The sequence below is a fragment of the Alnus glutinosa genome, chromosome 10, assembly GCF_958979055.1.
Source record: "Alnus glutinosa chromosome 10, dhAlnGlut1.1, whole genome shotgun sequence".
In the NCBI taxonomy this organism is placed as follows: domain Eukaryota; kingdom Viridiplantae; phylum Streptophyta; class Magnoliopsida; order Fagales; family Betulaceae; genus Alnus; species Alnus glutinosa.
In genome coordinates this window covers 26318991-26342017 of record NC_084895.1, presented here as the reverse complement: position 1 = coordinate 26342017, position 23027 = coordinate 26318991, and the positions used below count along the sequence as shown (strand labels likewise).

General features: G+C 34.8%; 2 protein-coding genes across 3 annotated transcripts; both read left to right on the top strand.

Annotated features, from left to right (window-relative positions):
* The first annotated feature begins 4562 nt into the window (after window positions 1–4562).
* LOC133879746 (ribonucleoside-diphosphate reductase small chain-like) lies at window positions 4563–5823 on the top strand. Its single transcript, XM_062318503.1, has one exon. The coding sequence runs from the start codon at window positions 4758–4760 to the stop codon at window positions 5745–5747; it is 990 nt and encodes a 329-aa protein (XP_062174487.1). The 5' UTR covers window positions 4563–4757; the 3' UTR covers window positions 5748–5823.
* Window positions 5824–7412: 1589 nt separating this feature from the next.
* LOC133880145 (crossover junction endonuclease MUS81) lies at window positions 7413–22867 on the top strand. Of its 2 annotated transcripts, none has more exons than XM_062319032.1 (15): window positions 7413–7682; window positions 8612–8700; window positions 8800–8878; window positions 8955–9041; window positions 9144–9269; window positions 11230–11464; window positions 12458–12662; window positions 12921–13045; window positions 13577–13725; window positions 15292–15349; window positions 16943–17101; window positions 18967–19046; window positions 21075–21312; window positions 21837–21923; window positions 22609–22867. In XM_062319032.1, exons 1-15 carry the CDS (start codon window positions 7480–7482, stop codon window positions 22711–22713), a joined length of 2025 nt encoding a protein of 674 aa, XP_062175016.1. In that variant the 5' UTR covers window positions 7413–7479; the 3' UTR covers window positions 22714–22867. The 2 variants fall into 2 exon arrangements, with proteins under 2 accessions (XP_062175016.1, XP_062175014.1); XM_062319030.1 differs by having other exon boundaries at window positions 12921–13051.
* The last annotated feature ends 160 nt before the right edge of the window (window positions 22868–23027 follow it).

Genomic DNA, 23027 nt, shown 5'->3' with positions numbered 1-23027 from the left:
TATATATATATATATATATATATATATATATATATGTTTGAGTTTTGAAAAAAAAATGATAATTTAATGTAATATCATATCCTAGGTCTCGAGTTCGAAGACATTAATTCACTGTCAATTTTAATTAAATATTTATATTCCTGGAGCGGTGATTCTATAAGAAATTTTCAGTGGATTGCTTTATCGATCTGCGTATATCCTCTTCATTATAATTGGCCAAAGCTTTTATGAAACATCAAAAATTGATGACTAATGTGTTGACTATTTCAATTAGGAGATTGCTCAGGGCCCTCAATGGAAAAATGCCTAAAATAGCAATTGTATAATTAATGTTTTTTTTATTAAAAAAAATTATAGTAAAGAGGTTAATGCTCTTTAATTAAGGCCCTAATTAAACATTTAAAAAAATATTATGAATTAAATCCCAATATACTGAGAATTTGAGAGAAAAATAGAAAGTTACAATAATAGCACTATTTTCTTTTCTTTTTTGAAATACAATAATAGCACCCTTTAAGTAGTAACTCAACTTATAATTTTGCATCAACTTAAAACCATGTTGTCTAAGTTTGTTCGCTAAAATAATGACAGAAATTTCTTACAAACTGGTTTGTAAGAAATTTCTTACAACTCACGTATAAAAACGACACGTGTTCTTTAAATATGTGAGAATCATATGTTTTTTTTTATTAATGCTATTGAAAAAAATGTAAGAAGCACATGTTATTTAAATAACACGTACTTCACACATGTCAAGGGACACATGTCAATCTTATACGTAAATTGTAAGAAATTTTTTACAACCCAGTTTATAGGAAATTTTTATCCCTAAAATAATGTTTAAAATAAAATAAATGTTTTTTTGCACAAATTAAACGATACGTTAAAGAAAATTTTATGTAGCTCAAAAATTGAGAAAATTAATTTTGAATACATAAATATAAACTAAAATATAATATTAAAATTATTTAATTAATAAGTAAATTTAAAAATTTGTCCCGCTTAAATTTATTGTTTGATGCTTCAAAATTCATCAAGCGGACCTATTACAATTTATATCAAAAACTCATAATTTTTAACATTGACATTAAAATAATTATTATTATTTTTTTTATTTTTTTTTTTAAAAAAAACAAACCAACCCAAGCTGAAGTACCTTGAACTGCATTGAATAGGACCACGGTCCATTATGTGTTGTTAAAATCAAAAAATTGAATTACTCGATCTCTCTGCACGTAATTATTGTTGTTACTTTGGTAGGTGTCTTTCTTGGACCACGGTCCATCATGATTCCCTCCCCACAGATTGACGTGACTGCAATTTCTCTTTGTCCTCCTCATATGTAAACTAAAAAAAAAAAATTGTTAGATCGACAATTCTAATACAACAAAAACATAAGAGCATTCTTAGCAAATTTTTTTTTTTTCATTTTCAGTCATTTTTCCTACATGTAGGAAACAAAAACACTTTTTACTTTCCAATTAAAAAATTTTCCACAACAGCTTCCTTTTACTTTTCCCTATATCATTAAAATAATATATATATTTTTATTTTACTTTACTTTATTCCATAAACTTTTTTTTTTTCTCTTTTATTTCATTGTCTTTGTCTTCTTCCTCTCTCGCCCGTCACTCTCGCCTCTCTCGTCGTGGGCTACTGGTGGACGCTGGAAGGTGAAGGCGCGGTGGCACGTTTGAGATGCCAGGTGAAGGAGAGTTTGGATTGATTAGGGATTTTTTATTTTTTATTTTTTATTTTTTATTTTTTTTTATGTGTATTTTGGTGGTGGTTTCCGGTGGGATAGGGTGTTGTGTCTGGATTGGGTTTTTGTTTGTCGTTGATGGTTGATTGGTGGTGATGCGGTGGGTTCCGACATGGAGGAGGTTGGAGTCGATGGGTTGTTTGATTTTGAAGGGTTGAGACCCGTGAGGAGTGTGTCCGGCCGCTGGATGTTGGAGAGGAGGATCATCGGTTAGATTATGGGCCGGTTGTGGAGGTGAGAGCACCGATCTCTGTGGCGGCACGCGCTGATGATCCGGTGGCTTGGGCTCGGCGGTAGCTGTTGCACAGAGAGAGAGAGAGAGAGAGAGAGAGAGAGAGAGTGTTGCAGAGAGAGAGAAAGAAGGCGTGCAGAGAGAGAGAGAGCATTTTTTTATTATTAAACAATAGAGTGGGAAGTGTCACTTCCCCGGGGAATGAAAAAGGGAAGGGAAGCTGCAGTGGTGTGATTTTTATGACTTTTTAAAAAAATTTCCTAAAATGTAGGGAAGGGAATCCATGTAGGGAAGCTGCTAGTAATGCTCTAACACCTCCTCATATGAGGGTGGGGTCTAGTACGTAGGACCCACCCTTATGTGAGGGAGTATTGTATTCTTATTGTAATTGTGTAGTGTAGGAATCAAATCCCGTTTAAACAAAATGCACATGATCACCAAAACACATTATTAATATAAAACTGTGTTGGAGCTTGTTTAGGATAGCTTAGTTTTTATTATTAGTATTTTTTTTTTAAAATTTTCGTGACTGTTTATATTTTATAAAAATAAATAACATATAAATTATCACGTGACAGTTCACATTTTAGTGACCAATATGATAAATATTATGTGAATTGTCACATAAGTCTGTAATAAATTTGTAGTAAAAATTACGATACTATAGTCAATACTCAATTAGTAATATTATAAACTACATTTTTATCTCAAATGTTATAACGTCATGTCAAGACAGATGGGTATAGGGGTGGTAGTGCAAAATGCGCAAGGCCAAGTGGTAGCAGCTTTGGCCAAAGTCCTTCCCTTTGTTGACGACCCTGCCATAGCCGAATCAATTGCAGCTTGGCAGGTATAAACTGTGTGTGGACGGAAGTTTTCACAACGTGGTGCTGGAGGGGGATTTCCTGATTGTAGTATCAGTTCTAAACTACTCCCTGCCATGTTGGAGCTCCTACGGTCAGTTGATAGAAGACATCAAGGTGAAGCTCCAAAGTCTGCATCCACCAGAGGTAAACCATGTCAGTCGAACTGTGAACACAGTAGCAGCATGTTAACATATTTATTAAGTGACATTATTTACATTATTAAATATAACAACATTAAATTCTGACTATAAAATAATTGAAATTGAAATAAATTATTTATTGGTTAAAATTTTATATTGTTGCATTTAATTATATAAATGATGTTATATCATTTAAATTTTTTAAATAACATACCGACATATTCATTACGTGACACCATCTATGCCATTGCAACAATATTAAATTCTAATTATAAAATAATTTATTTCCATTTTCCTTTAAAAATGGAGAGGATACTATTTGCAATCCCGGTACATTTTAGTTCACTCTATTCATATTGCACACACGCAGAGCACGTGCCACTAGACATTATGTCACATTAATATGTGCTCGAACACACGCGAGTGCATGGCATACTGCATACACACAAATATTTCACTTTGAATTTGGCACGTGTTAATATGCGATTAAAATTATGTTAGGGCTCGTTTAGAGGTGTAACTTTTTTGTTTTGTATTGTATTTTATTATATTAAAAATTACGAATATCGGAAAAATTTGTTTTTTTAAATTATATTTAGATGATTTAGAGAACCTGTAACAAAATTGAAAAAAATTGGATAAAACTGGAGTATAATTTAAAAAAAAAAAAAACCAAAACATATATTTGAAAAATAAAATAGAATAATATAATATAAAAAAGATGTGTTACCCAAACATTTAATCACTAAAAAAAGAATTTAACACTTTTTAATTAGATGCCGAACCTTATCAAATTATAAAAGAAGGATAAATCTAACATTTTTTTTATTGCATAATAAGTTTCACATGATTGCCCTCATCGCAATTCTTATCGCAAATTGATATTACTTTAATTTTTTTAGTTGCACAATAATATTAATGTGTCTAGCATTTCTTTTAACCATGAACATTTTTTTTTTTTTTAATTTTCATGGTTTAGAGAAGATTTTTTAAATTGGTAGAACATGTGACTCTTACTTACACTTTTAATTATTTCATACATTTTTAAAATACGTATAATAAACATATATTTTTAAAATATACATCAATTTAATAGGCTAATAAACTGAATTAAAAAGATTATTTGACATCAAAACCAAGTTACATAGGCCATTGTTATTATTTTTTGGGGGGTGGGGGTGGTCCATCCTAATCAATAAGGACAAAACTTTAGACCCAGCACACGTTATTAAAGAGCCAAGGTGAAAACGTGTGGCTGTTTCCTACTAATCGAGTGGAAATTCAAAAAAATAGCGCCAAAAGAAATTCCCGCTACCAATGCAAAGCTTCCCTCTCAAGCTTCGCTAAATTACCCCGAAACTTCCCAATAAACCCTTCCAATTCAATCAGATTTATTGAACAAATGCATTTTTTCCAAATGTAATTATAACCACGTCCAAGTCTACATTCGTAAAAGAGAAAGATTTGAAATTGATCCATCCAAATTTCGCTCCTTAATCCCCCAAACTACCCCCCTCGCACCGGTTCATTCTAAAACTTCCAAAATCCCCAAAATACCCTTCCCACCAGTTCAGTCTCGCGCAAGCTTCTCTCCCTCACACGACAAATTTCAAATTCCCCGCTCTCCCTCGATTTCAAATCCCTACCTCTCCCTATATAAATCAACCCATTTCCTCCATATCCTCTGCAACCAAAACCAGATATTCAAAACCCTAATCCTAAATTTCTCGCTTTCCAATTCACAGAAGCCTAAGAAAATGCCGGCCATTCCCGAAGAGCCACTGCTCGCTCCGAACCCTGACCGGTTCTGCATGTTCCCGATCCAGTACCCGGAGATCTGGGAAATGTACAAGAAGGCCGAGGCCTCCTTCTGGACAGCCGAGGAGGTCGACCTCTCCCAGGACCAACGCCACTGGGAAGCCCTATCCCCCGACGAGCGCCACTTCATCACCCACGTGCTCGCCTTCTTCGCCGCATCTGACGGCATCGTTTTGGAGAACCTCGGCGGACGCTTCATGAAGGAGGTCCAGGTCGCCGAGGCGCGCGCCTTCTATGGCTTCCAGATCGCCATTGAGAACATCCACTCCGAGATGTACAGCCTCTTGCTCGAGACCTATATCAAGGATTCGGTCGAGAAGAACCGCCTGTTCCACGCGATCGAGACCATCCCTTGCGTGGCCAAGAAGGCCCAGTGGGCCCTCCGCTGGATCGACGGCTCCGAGTCCTTTGCGGAGCGGATTGTTGCCTTCGCTTGCGTCGAGGGGATCTTCTTCTCGGGGAGTTTCTGCTCAATATTTTGGCTCAAAAAGCGCGGGTTAATGCCCGGCCTGACGTTCTCCAACGAGCTGATCTCGCGGGACGAGGGCCTCCACTGCGACTTCGCGTGCCTGCTCTACTCGCTTCTAAGGAAGAAGCTGAGCGAGGAGCGCGTGAAGTCGATCGTGCGCGACGCGGTGGACATCGAGAGGGAGTTCGTGTGCGACGCGCTGCCGTGCGCGCTGGTGGGGATGAACGGCGACCTAATGAGCAAGTACATCGAATTTGTGGCTGATAGGCTCTTGGGCGCGCTAGGGTACGGGAAGGTGTACAATGCTCAGAACCCGTTTGATTGGATGGAGCTGATCTCGTTGCAGGGGAAGACTAATTTCTTCGAGAAGAGGGTGGGAGAGTACCAGAAGGCCTCCGTGATGTCTAGCATCAACGGCAATGCGGACACCCACGTGTTCAAGTTGGATGAGGATTTCTGAATTGTAATAATAATAATATTCGTGGTTCGCTAAATTAATGTATTATTATGCATTTTTCTTTTTATTTTCTCCACAATTTCTTTCTTTGTTATATTTCTTGCTTGGAAAATTATAAAAGGAAAATCTTCATTTACTTTTTCTGAACCTTATGAAATGATTAGGCCATTTCAAAAGCAGAGATATTAATAAGTTAATTGTTGGTTACTGTTTATAACTTAATACAACTTTATAGAGTTTACACAGCTTTCTTTTCTATAATTAGATTCTATCTTTAGCAATTTAAGTGACTAATAAGAGCATTCCCAATAAATTTCATTATTTACAAAAAATGTAAAATAAATTTGTTTTGGATTTGTAAATAGTGTAATTCCACATGTGGAGTTGCATTATTTACAAATGTATCTTTTTTTTTTCTTTAATATTTCTTTTGGGCTTTTCTCCTCTCTATTTTTTTTTCATGGTTTCTTGTGATTATAATTAATTATTAGTTATTTATTACTTCTTCACATGGAAAAAAAAAAACTCTTATTAACATTTACAATTTTTTCCAATTTCATTGATAATATTAATTTTAATCGAACTTAGATACTACATTATAAATAGTTCAAGGATTGAAATTCTTGTTATAACAGGGTGTAAAATAATAGTGAATTTTAATGGCAGTTAAAAAAATTTTTGTTTTAGAAAAATGATTATTTTAACGAAACAACTATTGTAAAATATAACTGTATGAAAAAAAAAAAGAAAGAAAAATGTTTGAAAAAAATGACTGTAAAAAAATATAATGTACTGTAAGGAAAAATGGAGGGGTTTATGTCTTGTATATGAAGTCAATGTACTTTTAGTTTTTTTCATCAAGCAAAATACAACTTTTTTTAGTAGAGTTTTTTAGTTTGGAGAGATATTTAGCTCATAGCTCTTTCAATCCTAAAAAATGACTTCTGTATCTTAAATCCTGTAATTCATGATTGTTATTTGATTTATTGGGAATTGTGATAGTTTTTTGGTGATATTGTGTTGGTGATGATAGAAAATAGGATGGTGATTATGCTGTTAAAGATGATAGTTTTATTTAATTTAATTTAATTTTTTTTTAGGATAAAGATGAGTTTTTAATTAAAATAAATAAAATATTCTAAAATTTATTATTTTAACAAAATAGATAAGGAGTTTAGATAAGTTGTTAAAATAAAGTCTTCAAAAGTGGTTAGCGAAGTTAGTAAAAATAAATTTTGATTAGCCATTTTATAAGTTATAACACCTTGTAAATTAGATTGAAAATTTGAAACTCATTTGTCCAAAAATATGTATATTGTTTTTAATGCTATCCAAGGTCTAACATGGCTTAATTATTAATGCGTTGGAATGAGATCAGGACTTTTTTTTATGAAAATAATTTATTTTCAGCTTCGTATTATTATTATTTTTATGTTATTTTAAATAATTAAATAATGTGATACCCTCTATATGATTACTCTATAAAATAAAATCTGAAAATTATTCCGTGGAACGGACGAATTGCATAAGACTATTAAGACATAAGAGTCATGAATGGGTTGGTCCAAACGACAATGCGTATAGGCTGGCCGAAAGAAACGACAATGGTTCCTCACAATTTTAAAAAAATCCCCCACAGACCCAGAGCGCCATTTTACTCGCCTTTCCTTTTCATCTCTCTTCTTCACCAAAAACCCTACCAACCAACCAACCAACCAATCAATCAAAACCCAAAATGGACGATCAGAGGCGCTCGGTGGTGGTGGTTTGCCCAGAGAATGAGGCCCTCGCAGTGTACATGCGGAGCAAGAGGCAGGAATTGGCCGAGAAGCCCAAAGGGATCTCCGAGAACGTCGATTTCACTCTCTCGAAGGCGTACTCCAACATCTGCAACTCCACAACCCCAATCAGAACCCTCAAAGACCTCTCTCAGATCAAGTAAAGCGTTCTTTTTCATGGGAAAAAATTCTGATCGTGTGTGTGTTTTCTGGGAAAGTTCTGCACTTTGGGTTCAGTTTCTCTCTCTCTCTCTCTCTCTCTCTTTCTGAGGGGTTTGGGGGATTAGTTTGATAAAGGCTGTGTTCCCAGCAACGGGAATTCACGTTCTTTTCTTTCTTTCTTTTTTTCTTTTTTCCCAGTGTTCGTAGTAATTCAATTTCCTGGGAAAAATGCTTATCCTGTGTGCATTTTCTGGGAGAGTTTTGCGCTTTGGATTCAGTTTCTCTCTTTACATATATTTTTGGGTAAATTGAGAATTGGGGAACAAGTTTTATAAGGCTGTGTTTGGTTATGAATACTCAATATCCAGCAAAGGAAGTTCATTTATTTTTTTTATTTGTACTGGTTTTTCTTTTTTACTTGAATTGGGTTATGTTTAGTGAGTAGAAGTTAAAACTTCATACCACTAGGCTTTGTTGTTCAAGTAGAACACATTTCCGGGCGAAGTAGGGTTTTTTTTTTGGTATTAATTTCACATTATTGATTGTGATGTGAATGACGCTATTGGATAATTTGGATTCATAAGCAATTGAAAAGAAAATAAGTCAGAGGGATTGAATTTACTGTATAAAGTTTCTCTGTGGTAATAATTCTGAAATTTCTTTCACTTATGTTGCTGAGAATATGTGGGAAATGGTAAAGCTAGAAATAATTTTTCTTGGAATTTTTTTGAAAAAAATAGAAAGAAATACCTACACTTAAGAGAACCCAGTTGAAGTATTTGTGTAGTAACAGTTTGATTTTGTTTTTTAAATTTGTCAAACCAAAAAACAAAGTAATGTTTCAAAAGCTTTCTTGGGTATATTTCTGTTAATGCTATGCTATTTTATTCATTTATTTTTCATGAAATGACTCAAATTGTGCTATAGGGGTGTTGGAAAATGGATCCTGAGACTTATGCAAGGGTTTTTTGAGACCGGTTCAGGCAGTTCTGAACCAGAAGACTTGACAAAAAAAGGTACTTTTGCTAATGCTTGGGATTTTGAAATATATATATTATTGATGTTCATGGAAAAGTTCATTGATAAATTCAGTGTGCACTATTATTAACGTTTAGGTAACAAAAGGAAAGGAACCAAACACTATGTACCGCAAAAGAATTCTGTTGCATATGCCTTGTTGATTGCCCTTCACAGGTAAACTGGATAATATTTGGTTTTGTTTGTCAAACTTTTACTGAATCGTGAGTTATATTGTATACTTCTTTGTTAGGGGGACTGGAAATGGGAATGAATTTATGCGTAAGCAGGAGCTCATTGATGCAGCTGAAGCAAGTGGGCTTTCTCGGGTTCCAATTGCGTATGCTAATTCATTTGATCTGTTTTCTGACCTTCTTTCTCATTTATTTTTAGTGGTTTCGGATAGTGCAATTGATGTTTTTGAGACTGGTCTTGTTCTTAGGCCAGAAAAGGGAAAAGGAAAACCAGGACAATATGGTAGTTCTCCAAAGGATTGGTATAGTGGATGGAATTGTATGAAGACATTGATAACCAAGGGATTAGTTGTGAAGTCTAGTTGCCCTGCAAAGTAAGACTATCTTTTGCACATTTCCTATTCGCTTTTCAACAAGTGTATCTTTTATTAGATTCTGCATTTAGATTTTTTTTCTAATGATGAATGGCATCTATCTTGTGTAAAGGCCTTCACCTCTGTTATTTCTTTCTTAGTAATGTAGTAGGGATATGCCTTAAATTCAATTGATGGTGGGAGTTTTCTGTTTGTTTCCTTTGTTTTGATTGACTTCTTTCTTGGGGTTTTCCTATCAACTCTAAAACTTCTGTATATTTTGGGTTTTCCTAGAAACTAATGGATTATTAATTTTTTTTTTTTAAATTCCTTTCACTCTCTTCTAGTAACTTTGGAGTTTCTATCTAGTTTAGGATTTGTAGCTTATAAAAAGGCTAGTTTTGAACCTTATTTCATCATTGATATTGTTAAGCTTGTTAGAGCACTAGTAGCAGATATCTTACTTAGAGCATTAGCATCAGTTACCTAACCATTTTCCTTAAATTTGGGGAACAAAATTACTTTTTGCCTCCTTATAAAAAAAAATTTCACAATAGATTCCCTTATCTTTCCATATATCAATTAAATATTCTTTTTTACTCTTACTTTATTATTTTTTTCCTCTTTCCTACTTTTATTTTTTTATTCATTTTTTTTTTCTTCCTGTTTCTTGATTCTAGAAGCATCCACCGTTTCTCCCTCAGATTTCCTTTTCTTTCCTACTTTTATTTTTCATCATCTCCTATATCCATCACCAAATCCTCGTCTCTCTCAAATTTCCAGTTCCTTTCCCCCCCGCCCCCTCAAATCCTCCTATTCACACACAAACACACTCAGATTTCCGGTTCGTTTTGATTTTGATGGCTACGAACGGTTTGGCCTCCTTGACGGACAACGAGGGTGCGGGCGCTGGGGCCGGAGCGATATAGGGATTCGACTCTGCTGGCATCATAGTGGCGGCGTCATTGGAGATTGGAGCCTTGGTCAGTGCTCGTTGCTGCCGCAGTGCTAGTGTTGAGCCGGAGTGAGTAGCCCACCATGCCGCTTCGGCTCTGGCTCATCGGCTACGCCCTGCAGTGCGTGCTGCACATGGGTAGAGGCGGGGCCGGGCCAGGCGCTAGCAAATCGACAGAGAACGGTGGGAATTCTTCGATTCGAGTTTGACGGGGCCGAGAGAGAGACGTGTATTAGTGTATGTGAAGGACAGAGGTAGGAGAGAGATGGGTTTTTTTTTTCTTCATTAAACTAATGTGTTGGGAATGTATAGTGCCCATGTATATTTAGGGGATTACTGTACATTCCCAAGGCCCTCATGTACATTTAGGGCATCTGCTATGGGAGATTTTTTGGTATTTTTCATGAAAATTTTTCTAAACATAGGGAAATGAGCCAGTATAGAGTAACTGCTATTAGTGCTCTTATAGGTGGTTCCCTTCTCTAAATATAGAAAAAATGTAAAAAAAATATTTGCAGCAGGTTTCCTAAGCATTCCCAATGATTATTATAATCATAAACTCGATTCTCTCTTTTCTTACCACTCTTCTCTTTATAATAATAAAATGTAAGAAAAAAATAAAGTTAAAGTAAAAAAAGTAATATTTTAATGGTTTGGGGAAAAATTAAGGAAAGTTATTGTGGAGTGTTTTTAGATAGGGAAGTAAAAAATAGTTTTATTCCATAAATTTTTTAGAGAAAATGGTTGGGTATTTGCTGCTAGTGCTTTTACTGAGTCATTCTAATAAAAGGAGAAATATATTCTTTGTTTTTGCCTGCTTAAATAATTCCCCCCCCCCAAAAGGAAAAAAAAAAAAACCATTGCTTCAATATGTGCAGTTACTGGTGTAATCTAAAATGGCAACCCGAAAAGTTGACATTTCAGTCTTGGACCATAATCTTGGTCAACAATTCTTCTTGTTTGTATTGTACAGTTGGTAGTGGTTGCTGCTTTATGTAAGCACCGATAACCTCTGTTATTTTACAGGTACATGCTAAGTGAAGAAGGTAAGGAAGTAGCACGCGAATGTCTCAGGAGATCTGGTTTGGGTGATCCAGCAGAGAGCTTGGCTAATGCAGAAGGCTTTCCTGATAAGGTTGCGCACGGTACAGCAGCTATGGATTTTGCTCACCTTGGCATGGGTAAAGAAATGACGTCCACATCAATGGGTTTGAGTCGGCGGAAGAAATCAATTGATGTTCCATTTGAATCACTTGAGAGGGTACATGTTGAAATTGCTTCTTAAAAATATTACTTCTACTGTGAGGTTAAATAATCTAGAGTAGGAACCTATCACCACTTTCAGTTTCCTTTTTCCTTTTTTATTTTGTTTTGTATTATATTTCTGAAAACACTCTTTATTTTCCTTTTCCAGAAGCCTCTGGCCTCGTTTGCTCTGTTGACCGTCATTCATTACCTTCAATCTGATTAAGAGTTTCTTATTATTGAATCTGATAGAAACAGTAATGTTTTGCAGTATCTGCATTATATAGACCATACAAGTTATCCAAGAAACCAATAACCATAGAAATTTCTTTTTTCAGGATGGAAATCAGTGGTGTTTTCCTCTTTGATTGTGAAATTGAATTAAGATTTGCAAGAAAGGATTTATATTTTTATACAGCAGATAATAAAAGAAATTGTATTTTTGAAAGGCCAACATGCCGTCATCAATAGTGGAAGTTGATAAATAGATATCACTGGTAACTAGAATAAGCACGGCAAATTAGTAGTTTCCTATCAGTTAAACTATTGATGAAATGGAACATTCTTTTCCTGGGTAGAACAAGAAAATCTACATGAGCCCCTTCATTTTCGTGGGTTTTAGTCAATAGATTTTCCTCATTCTTTTGTTCCTATGGACATAAATTTTGTGGGCCTAAAGAAACTAAAATTATTTGTACTGATGCATAATATTAACTTACGCCTTCTATGATTTTTATTGAGAAAAAAATTATGTAAAATTTTCCATTCTGTTATTTGGATTATAATCCACTTATTGTCTATGCATTTTTGCAAAGACAAACACCTACTTCAATATGTTATGTTCTTCTTGTTCTTGTTCTCCTTGTCCATTATTTTAACCTTTTCATTTTTACCATAACAGCAGACTAGATATTTATGGAATAATATGGAATTTCACATTTATTCCTCTTTTTGGTAACAACGCTAAGCATTGACTCCTTTTTTTTTTTTCAAATGTCTGTTGCTGTAGTTTATGCGCATGGGATACTCTAAGGAACAAGTTCTTGCTGCTTTCACTGAAGTTTCAGAGAGTTCTCAGAAAAAAGAGATCTCATCACTTTGGCCAGCAGTTTTGTGTCGTCTTCAAGAGGATCAAGTTTATGGTTTGCATTCTGAGTCCAAAATTGTAAGAGAGGGTTGCCATGCAACATCAGATTTTTACACCAATCCAAATGGTAATAAGCTCATGTTTTTCTTTTAATTAGAAATTTCAAATATATTAAAAAAGCGCAAAGGCGCAACCCATGTGCACAAGAAGTCTACAAGAGAAAAACCTAACTAGAAGTAAAAAAGAAAAATCAAGGAAAACATGAAAGATAGAAATATTAACATAATAAACTTAAGTTAATATGCTAACAGATGATACTGGGCATTATATTTTAATTTAAGCCTTATATAAATGGCCAGGTACTTATAAAAAAATAAATGCCCAGGTCAAGGAGATGTTGGGAGCGAGAGTAGACTGACGGATTATTCTCATGATGGTGGGCAAATGCCAGAGTTCTTTGCTCCTAGTACTGCACCAAACTCTTTCACCTTAAGAGCTTGCTCAGCATTTGTATGTGTGAGAATCCAATACTTTGCAAACATCTTACTAGTGTGCCTCACATAGTTATGATGGGTTCTCAAATATTACACCTGGATTTATTGCACATAGTAAGCAGTGGAAGACTCGACTAAAAAAATGAAGTAGTTGAGGAACCTCTTCAGGTTGGACCTAATTGTGAATTATGAGATGCCAATGCTTGACTGTGGTGATATTTCGGTTTTAATCTTTTTGACTCTACCATTTGGAATATATTTGGTAATTTCTTGATAAGAATTACTCCTTAAAATGGTATTGCAAAATCAAAATGTCCCATCTTATCTGTTTGAAGTTACACCGTGAAATGAGGTATGGTTAGACACATGGTGATGAGTTCTGTTTATACATGCAAGCCACATGTGTAGAAAGTGGGGTGCTCATCTGAAATGGTTTGTCGAGATCCAAATTTTACCTTTCCCATTATTGTTGAGCACGGTTTATTTACTTAAAGGTTGTGGAAGTTATTAATAATTCAATGTTTCATTATCTTGTTGAATTTCTTAGGATCATCCTGTGCAAAAGTCAAGGATAGATGGCATGGAAGCAAACACGAATGTTTTAAGTGTGCCACCTTTGAGCTTTGGGGAGAAATTTGAGGATGCATATGAAGTGATCTTGATATTGGATGATCGAGAGCAGTTTGCCACTCATGGGTTGGTGAACTTCTCATGCTTCTGGGAAATTTGTTATGCTGCTTGAAACTCATTATGCTTTGTTTTAGGCATAAAATATTATTTAGTGATTTTTTTTTTTTGAATTTTTAGACCTAAGATGACTGATGTTTGCTTGTATGCAGATGGTGATATGCGTTTATATGGTTTTTTCAGATTTTACTACTATTTTTTTGTTGAGAAATTTAATTTTCTGCTGTGACTGTTTTCTATATACTAATTGTTAGTTTTTCTTTTGTCATCACTAAAATTGAGTGTAATATACATTATATTGAGCATAGTTAGTAACTCCAATTTGATTGTATTTTAAAACTTTTACCAGCACTATAGCTGTTTTTTGTCCCAAGTTATATTATTATTATTATTATCGGCAACACAATTATCAAAATTCAATAGCTTGCAGTTCCATGTTTTACTATTTACATTGAACATAATTTTTTTTCATATTTTTATTTATATGCTTCTTCTTCTTCTTTTTTTCTTATCTATGACGATATTTTTAATAAAATAGATAGATCTAGATCTAATGTTACCTATATATATATTGAAAATAATATAATCTATATAATTATAAAATATATATTATCTATATATTTATTAAATATATATTGTCTATATAATTATAAAATATTTTTTCCCTTATTAGGAGTCTCTTTTGGATATTTCCTGTGTACTTGAGCTACGCCCCCTAGGTTGTTTAATGTTTAATGAAATTGATTTACATATAAAAAGCAATTATAAAAGATTTTAGCTGAACAAAAGTTAAAAATGTTCAAAATTATAATAATATGAGAAAATAAGTAGTTTGTGTGTGTGTGTGTGTATATATATATATATATAAAATGTTTATCACTTTGCTTGAAAGTTTAATAAAAATGTGACGAAATATATACGCACCGTACTATTAATCAATATCCTAAATTGGTTGATTTTTTACAATATCTCACAAAGTTGTACTAAAATAATACAAGTTTGCTACCGACTTGAAATATAATAAAAGACAAAAAATCTAATTTATATAGCTGTTCTTTTAGTCCAAATATTTCATTCAAGTTTGTAATATACCCTTATGTATTTTTGTTTATGGTTTTTTTTTTTTGTCAAAGATGTAATCATTTTTTAAAACATTAAATTGAATGACACCTGTACATACTTTGTCCAGTATATATCATGTCCTGTATATTACTAACTATGATATTAAGAATGGAAGACCATGAAAGAAAAGCTTGAAAAATCTTTGACTTTTAACTTAGAAATCTTTTTAAAAGTTTAGTCTTTTTCTTCTCTCTAATTTAGAGAAGATCAAGTCGTTTATCAACTTGTCTTTCTAGAAATTTGGTTCTTGAGAAAAATGTCTTTCCTCAAAATACGAAATTGACTCTATGATGTCACCTTCCATCCTTCTTTATACGGGTAGGAGATGGTCCAAAAGGCACTGTTGCTAGTTTTTAATTTATTGTGCTATTGTTGCTCTTTTATTCTTAGTGTATTGTGTTTACTAGTGTTTATAATAATTCTGATAAAGTTGATATATTTTGTGGTTTCTAGTTCGCGGTCGAGGAGAATTATTGAGAATATTTGTAGTCAATTCAAAATCAAAATACAGGTGAGTTCTCTTGATTCCTCTATCTATGAGTTCACAATGCTTCCTCCTATATTGATGGGTACTGTTACTGTTTCCTTTGTCATTGTTGGATTTATATAGTGGGCACCGCTGTTAAAAATCTTTCACTTGTCAGTGAACTGATATACATACATACATTGTATATAAACACACATTCACATATCCTTGCATATATACATGTATAATACCTTTTAATTATAAAGAAAATACATTTATATTACCTTTTGACGTAGTATTTTATTGTTTGATACATTTTGCTGTGTCATATCAACTTCATAAAAAAAATTCATTTAAAATGGCCAGTGATTATAGGTGTAAGGGTCTTGGTCTTTGTGGTAGTCCCATGAGATCTAAGGTTCGAATCCCTTGGTGTAAACAATTCCTTGGGACTAGCTTGCCGGTAAAGCCGGAGTATTACCTAATTCGTATGGAAGGGGCGCTTTACACGGGTCTGAGGTTTACCTGACAAGGGTGGGTAGCCCTGCCTTGGAGGGGTTCCTCATCATTTAAAAAAAAGGTGTAACACTTATAAATTTCTAAGAGTATAGAGCTTGAGAACTATTACTTTTTAGAAAGGGTTCAAAATTGGAATATGGTTTTCAGGTTTCCCCCTAAATCTATGACCTCCATTTCAGGATTTCTGTACACTTCCTATCTGAAAGTTTGCAAAAAATGTAGCATCATATATGTGACTTTGCAACATGGCTTGGCATAGGTTATTATAAATCCTTGGAAGAGTGGAAGGTGAAGGCCCCACCTTGTATCGCTTTCTTCTCTTTGACGGCGGCTTTGGATAAAATTCTTACGGTTGATAACCTTAGGAGGTGGGGGCTTACCCTTTTTAATTCGTGTTGCCTCTACAAGAAGAGCGAGGAGACTGCAAACCACCTCCTCATCCATTGCGAGTTTACTTACGAGATATGACATTTGGTTGTTATTTTATTTGGAGTCTCGTGGGTCATGCCTAGCAATACTGTAGAGCTACTTTAGTGTTGGAAGACACAAGTGCAGAGACATATATTCCAAAGAGGCTATATGGAAAGTCATTCCTACTTTACTTATGTGGTGCATTTGGAGAGAAAAAAATCGACGTCTTTTCAAGGACCGCGAATCAAGTGTGCTTCATCTAAAATCATCCTTTTGAGTGCCCTCTTAGATTGGGCTATAACTTTAGTTCCAAATTTATCTTCTTCTGATCATGTAGATTTTATCAACTTTTTAGATTTTGGACCCCTGTAGGATGGTTGCTTCTCTTGTATACTTTTTGTGTATGTGAGCCTTCCTCTTCTAATAAATTATTATTCATAAAACAAAGATATATATGCATACACACAATTCTACACAGACATATCTAAGTATATTTGTACAAAACCCACAATTGCCCATGCATATCTGCACATGCACATGTAGATTTCTATGTTATCATATGCTTATATTTACATTTGTAGTTACTAATTCTTAGCCCGCGCCTTTGTTTTTATTTTTGAGTTTTGTAAAACATTTTCTTCCGAGTTCAATGGGTATCTTTTGTTCCACTTGATAGTAACAATGATTTACATATTGAATCTTCTGCAGGTTAGACGGTTGCCAGTTGGAGATGCAATCTGGATAGCTCACCATAAATATGTTGACAGTGAATATGTACTTGATTTTATCGTTGAGAGGAAGAATGTTGATGACTTACGCTTTTCCATCAGGGATAATCGCTACAGGGATCAAAAATTGAGGCTCTTGGTACTAATTCTTATTCTTTGTATTTGGTTTTGGTGTTAAATGTTAAATGTATGTATGTATATTCATGTGTGTGTGTGTTTTTCATGTATGACACTTGATTTTAAGAGACAAAATTTTGCTCTTGTGGGCATTTTTGAGACAAGCATTTGAAGTTCCTTTCTGAAGTAATGGATTACGATTTTTTCTAGTTTAGTGTGTATTATTTAGTATAGAGGATACGTGTCTGAGTTGGCTATAATAGTGATAATCTCGTCCTCAATTGTTTTAGGGAAATCACTATAAGACCCCTTTGTGCTTTATGCGATTCACATTTTAAACCCTGGTTTTCAATTTGAGAAATTCAATGCTCAAGTTTGGACTTAATGTAGATGCGAGACCTCTATCTGCTTTTCCGTCAAATAGATAATAGAAATGGCATAGAAACACAATTATGCCCCTTTGGATTAAAAAATAAATAATAAAAAAAAAAGACAAGAAAAAAAAAAGATCCATGTCACCTTCATGGAGGTCGTGGGTTGGGTACCATGGAGGTCCTCCATGGAGGCTGTGAGCTGGGTAACATGGAGGCCATGGGCAAGGTAACATGAAGGTCAACCTCCATGGCGGTGGAGGACCGACCTCATGGAGGTCCTCCATGGAGGCTGTGAGCTGGGCGACATGGAGGTCAACCTCCATGGCCGCGTAGGATTGACCTCTAGGGCCGTGGCTGGGTGCCTCCATGGCCATGGAGAACCAACCTCCGTGGTCGTGGATTGGGCTATTACCTAGCCACCGTCGTAGCTGGGTTATGCGTTGCCATGGTCATGATTAGGTCATGCCTAACCATTGTCGTGGAGGCCCTAGAGGTTGGTCCTCCATGGCCTTGGAGGCCATTGAGATCGATCTCCATGGAGGCGTGGTTCTCTCTCTCTCTCCCTCTCTCTCTCTCTCTCTCTCTCTCTCTCTCTCTCTCTCTCTCTCTCTCTCTCTCGCCTTTTTATTTTTCATTAATTTTTATCTAAGGGACATAATTGTATTTTCATGTTATATATGTTATCTATTTGATGGAAAAGTGAATGAAGGTCTCGCATTTATAGCTGGCCAAACTCGGGTCTTGCATTTATCAAATTGGAAACCGGGGTCTTAATGTCAAAATCACATAAAGCATAAGGGGTGTTATAGGATTTTTTAATGTAAGAGTTACTTTGAATTGCTAATTTAACTATCGGTTTGGTCAGCATCTGTGGTGCCTATGTACTTGAGCATTTTATTTTTCCCCAACAGTGAGAGAAAATCATATTATTTAGGCTTTTCCCAAGATGTTTGAAATTTGGACCAGAATAGTAGACCGATACAATATTTCATCATCTTTTTATCTTTTATCTAAATGCAAAATAATCAAATGCATTGCATTATCAATTAAAATTTGAATTAAGTGTCAGTTATATGGGTCACTCTCTATGCAATCTGACTGGAGGGAAAAGAATATTGATTAACTTGATTGTAGTTTATCTAACATATCTAATATGCATTTAATTTTCATTATATTGTATTTCTGAAAATTCATGCACATACATATGTGTGTGTGTGTGTGTGTGTGTAGAAAATGCTTGTTCAAGTATATGAAAAAGTTATCAGGATAAAGAAATTGTAAGGGTTAGTATATTAAATAAACAATCAGTTCTATTTGAGACTCTTTGTGCATATTTCGTCTATATTTGAGACAATCCAAGAGATATTGAAGGATAAAATCCGGTTTTATTTGCTGTTGAGAATGTAGTTACAGAAAGGGTGTGAATGTATTGTTCCAACTCATCTTCTGCTTATGGTTATCATTGATTTTCTTTCATACTGATGTTTTTGGGTGTTAAATTGCATATTTTAAGAGATGTGGACTTAAGAAGCTAATATATCTCGTGGAGGGTGACCCAAATTCTTGTGAAGCTGCTGAGAGCATCAAAACAGCGTAAGCATTTCTCTAGAAGTATTTCTAAGAGCCAGATTTCTTTTTTCCAAAATGAGTGTCTTTGTTTCAAATTAAACAGTTTCTAACGAAGAATTTGTACAACACTCAAGATGCTTTCCCAATATCATAGTTCACAATTTTAATGTGTCTTATTTGCTGTCTCACACTTTTCTAACTTTTCTGATTTTTGTTCTTCTTTTTCTCCTTAATATGGGGTTTCTCTAGTATATTTCATGTGTACCAAGGTTGAGCCCCTTGGCGCTTTTAATGAATTGATTTATTTATATAAAAAAAAGGTAACGGGTTATACAGAAAGATATATAGGGAGTATTATTATTTATTTTGACCTGGATTTGGTATATGATGTTGTGGTTTTTAGCCATTTTGATTATTTTATATATAAACTGAAAAATTGTATGTGGTTGCATTTTTTTATTGATGATGGTTTAACAATTCAGAATGGCCTAGACATTGCTTTGGGGAACAAAAGAACAATAGGTTGGTTATGATGCTACAGCCTGTCGTGCTATCTGCTAGAAGGCAGCTGATGTTTCAGTTGGAATATATGTCCTGTTCAACACTTTATCCTTGACTTAATTTGCCAATGTAATACTTGCCTAAAGAATGACCTGGCCAGCTTTTGATTGTATTGACTATTTGAGTTCACGGGACATAGATTCTTTAGATTATCAATTGGGGAACCAGAGTGGATAATATGATGGTTCTAAGAAAGATACTTCATGGACGTGGGAGTTGCACCAGTGGTGGTTGCTCTGAATATGGTGGCATACTCGCAGTGTGCTGAAGAAAGGGACCCTTAAATCTTAAGTCAACATGGCTTCCACAAATAATGTACATACATAAATACGTATGTATATATTTCCAGCCTCCTTACCTTAAGAATAAGAAATCAAAAACAAATCGTAATAGGAGTATTTTGGTTATTTTTCAAATTTGGATTGTTTGGTTCTTTTTAGGGTTTAGTTTGTTTTTTCTTCAGTGATTTGGAATCTTTTCCATTTCTAGTTAGGACTTCTTATTTTTTCATTGTTAGAATTATGCTTCTACTTAAGCAAGTCTTGTGGTATTGTGGAAATAATTGAAGAGATTAATCCATGACCATGTCAGCTTGTTATGGCTTAATGGCGAGACTCCGTAGTAAGATTCCAAGGTTTCCTATTTCTTTGTTGTTCTTATTCTTGTTTTTGTTTTCTCTTTATTTTCTTGACTTCACATCTTAATTTCGGTCACCATTAGACCTCTTTCAAGCCCCTATTAATCGGTTAAATTCTATTTTGTAAAGCCTTATACGAACTACTTCTAATCAGCATTATGAATCCCCAGAAATAGGTATTGTCCACATCACCTTGACAGCACAGCTGGTTCTTAGTCTTTGTGCATTATTTCAGTTCCAAACCCTCTGTATTCCTTGAACTAGCCTTCCAATCAACAAACCCATGTTAAGGCATTTTAGCACATCTATATTGATCACAGGAAGGTCCTAATCTCCAACCAAAGGGCCTTCTTACTTATCAGTGGAATATATTCCCATTGTTGTTCTAATGTATTCCCATTGTTTTTGTCATATGCTACGAGCTTATTTAGCCATGGATTTCGGTCTCTATATGGAATATACTCGATAGTTGGCCTTTCAAATCGACATGGTTGTATTTGAACAAATCATGTTCTTAATCCACACATTGTTTTCGGAAGTTCAAACCAAGCAGGTGGTTTTGTTACACAGTTTGAATTGCAAGTTTGCAACTACTGCATACTCCATTATGACTGGCGATTAATTTATCAGAATACTTCCACTTCTCATTTCAGACAATTAGCATTATTTTTTCTGTGGATTACTGGGAGTGGGAATATGTCTCATGTTAATTGGCAAGGAAATATTATGGCATCAGTACAGGCACCTGCCCATCCCACCCCCCAAGATGGCCTTTTAATTTTTTTTGGGTAAGTCAACAAAGTCAGAATTACTTGCTAATCTATTTTTCGACTTTTTGATCCTGTGCCTTGCAGTTGTTTTACAACAGAGATTTTGGAGGGATTTGATGTGCAGAGAACAAGTGGTTTGGCTGATACTCTGAAGAAGTATGGTTATCTCACCCAAGCAATATCTCAATACTATAAAGCAGTGTTGGCTGAGGACCGCTCGAAAGGCACTGGAGTGTGTCCTCCTTTTGATGAATTTGTCAAAATGTGCCAAGACCTTGATAAAATGACAGTCAGCGATGTATTTGCCATTCAGCTTATGCAGGTATAAATTGTTTTTGTGGAAAGGAAACACCAGTCTGGCTCTAATTTTCCATGTTGATGAGCAATGGCCCTTTACTTGTACAACACAATTTCAATACTGTTCTTAATGATTTTACTGAACGTGAACCCTATGGCTTTCTGGCTGTGCAATCTAATGCTTTTGCGAACTTATAGATACATACTGACTGCTTTTGTGCACTTGTAGAAACATATTGACTGCTGAAAAATTGTGCACTTGTACTTAGAAACGTGAAATTGCCCTTAAATTTTGATCTATCTATTTCTGGATGTGTTCTTGTCTTGTCTTCAACATATTGGAACCTAAGTTTGTTATGAGTTTTTAGCAATAGAAGAATCATGGAAAAATGTGAATGTGGTTTACACCTGTTGTGGAACTGGGTTCTTTCATCTACAAGTTAACCCTAAGTGTATATTCCTTTATGACTTGAATTTAGATGAACAGCTGCATTTTTCTGTCACAATCAAGTGAATAATTCTGTGTATATCCTTAAATTTTGAATGCAGGTCCCACAGGTTACAGAGGAGGCTGCAATTGCTGTTTTGGATTTGTACCCAACACTTCTATCTCTTGCCCATGCCTACTCTCTTCTTGTGAGTTCTGTTGAAATGAACTGTAAAATCCTACCACTTTGTTAAAATAGAAATGAACTATAAAAGCCTCAGTTGTTAAGTGCAAGTGTGCTGGTTTGATTTTGACAAGTGGCCACCTCAAAATTTGCGGAAGGATATTGCCATGTCTTCTTTTTTTGATGACCCTGCTTTCGTGGGCCTAAGCAGGCAGTGGTCTTTATTAGAAGTTCAAGACACTTCTTGCGAGTGAGACATGAATTTTGATCATTTGATCCACATTTGGCGTGCCAGTTTTTTGGATCTCGGAAGTGGGCTCATGGAAGCACTGGAGGGCACCCTCTTTATTAAGTTAACCTTAATCTTTGCAATTATATGTTTGGCAAATTATCTCCCTGGTGCCTGTCTGAAACTTGTGGGGAAGATCATATGTTGGTGGAGGAGACGTTCCCATCGAGTGCTTGTGTGTTTGACTGCAGACCTAACTGCCTGATGAAATTGTACTCCTCTAATTGGTTGAAAGAAAATGTTCATAATGTGGTTGGTTCTAGCAGTTCTAACTAATTGTTTGTTCAGTTTATTTAATCATATTTCTGTTCACGATTAGTTTTTATTATCTAGTGTTGATCAAGGACTGTGGTCACCAAACAGAAAGCTTCATTTGGTAATTTCCCCCTTATGTTGGCTTTAACCATCTGTTTTTGACTAGGAGGGAGACACAAGTGTGCAAGAGGAGATGCTGAGGAGGCAGAGTAAAGATGTGATCAATTCAGTTGCTAGTAGGAATATATTTCACTTCGTTTGGGGCAACTGAGTATTGTAAATTCATGAAAGCTAAAGCAATATGCTTCATTGGTTGCACTGGACCTTCACATTCTGCAATGTAAATGAGATGGACAGTTTGTGTATGTATTGTTACTAATGCTCCGTTTGTTTGGGTGTAAAATGGTTCCCGTCGTAAAATAGTTTCAGAGAAGTCATTTTTCAGAAAAATATTTTCCGTCGAAATCATTTTTTCGGTGTTTGGTACGTACAGAAAATTACAAATATTTTTATATTTTAATTTAATCATATTAATTTAAAAAGATTAAATTTTATTCACAAAATAAAAAATATTAATATAAATTA

What these genes read in the sequence shown, in the direction of transcription:
- LOC133879746 (XM_062318503.1), top strand. Translation starts at nt 4,758, where the DNA reads ATGCCGGCCATTCCCGAAGAGCCACTGCTCGCTCCGAACCCTGACCGG.
- LOC133880145 (XM_062319030.1), top strand. Translation starts at nt 7,480, where the DNA reads ATGGACGATCAGAGGCGCTCGGTGGTGGTGGTTTGCCCAGAGAATGAG. An exon ending in CTTTCTCGGGTTCCAATTGC is followed by an intron (nt 9,042 to 9,143) that starts GTATGCTAATTC and finishes TCTTGTTCTTAG; the next exon opens with GCCAGAAAAGGGAAAAGGAA. An exon ending in GAGCAGTTTGCCACTCATGG is followed by an intron (nt 13,726 to 15,291) that starts GTTGGTGAACTT and finishes TGTGGTTTCTAG; the next exon opens with TTCGCGGTCGAGGAGAATTA.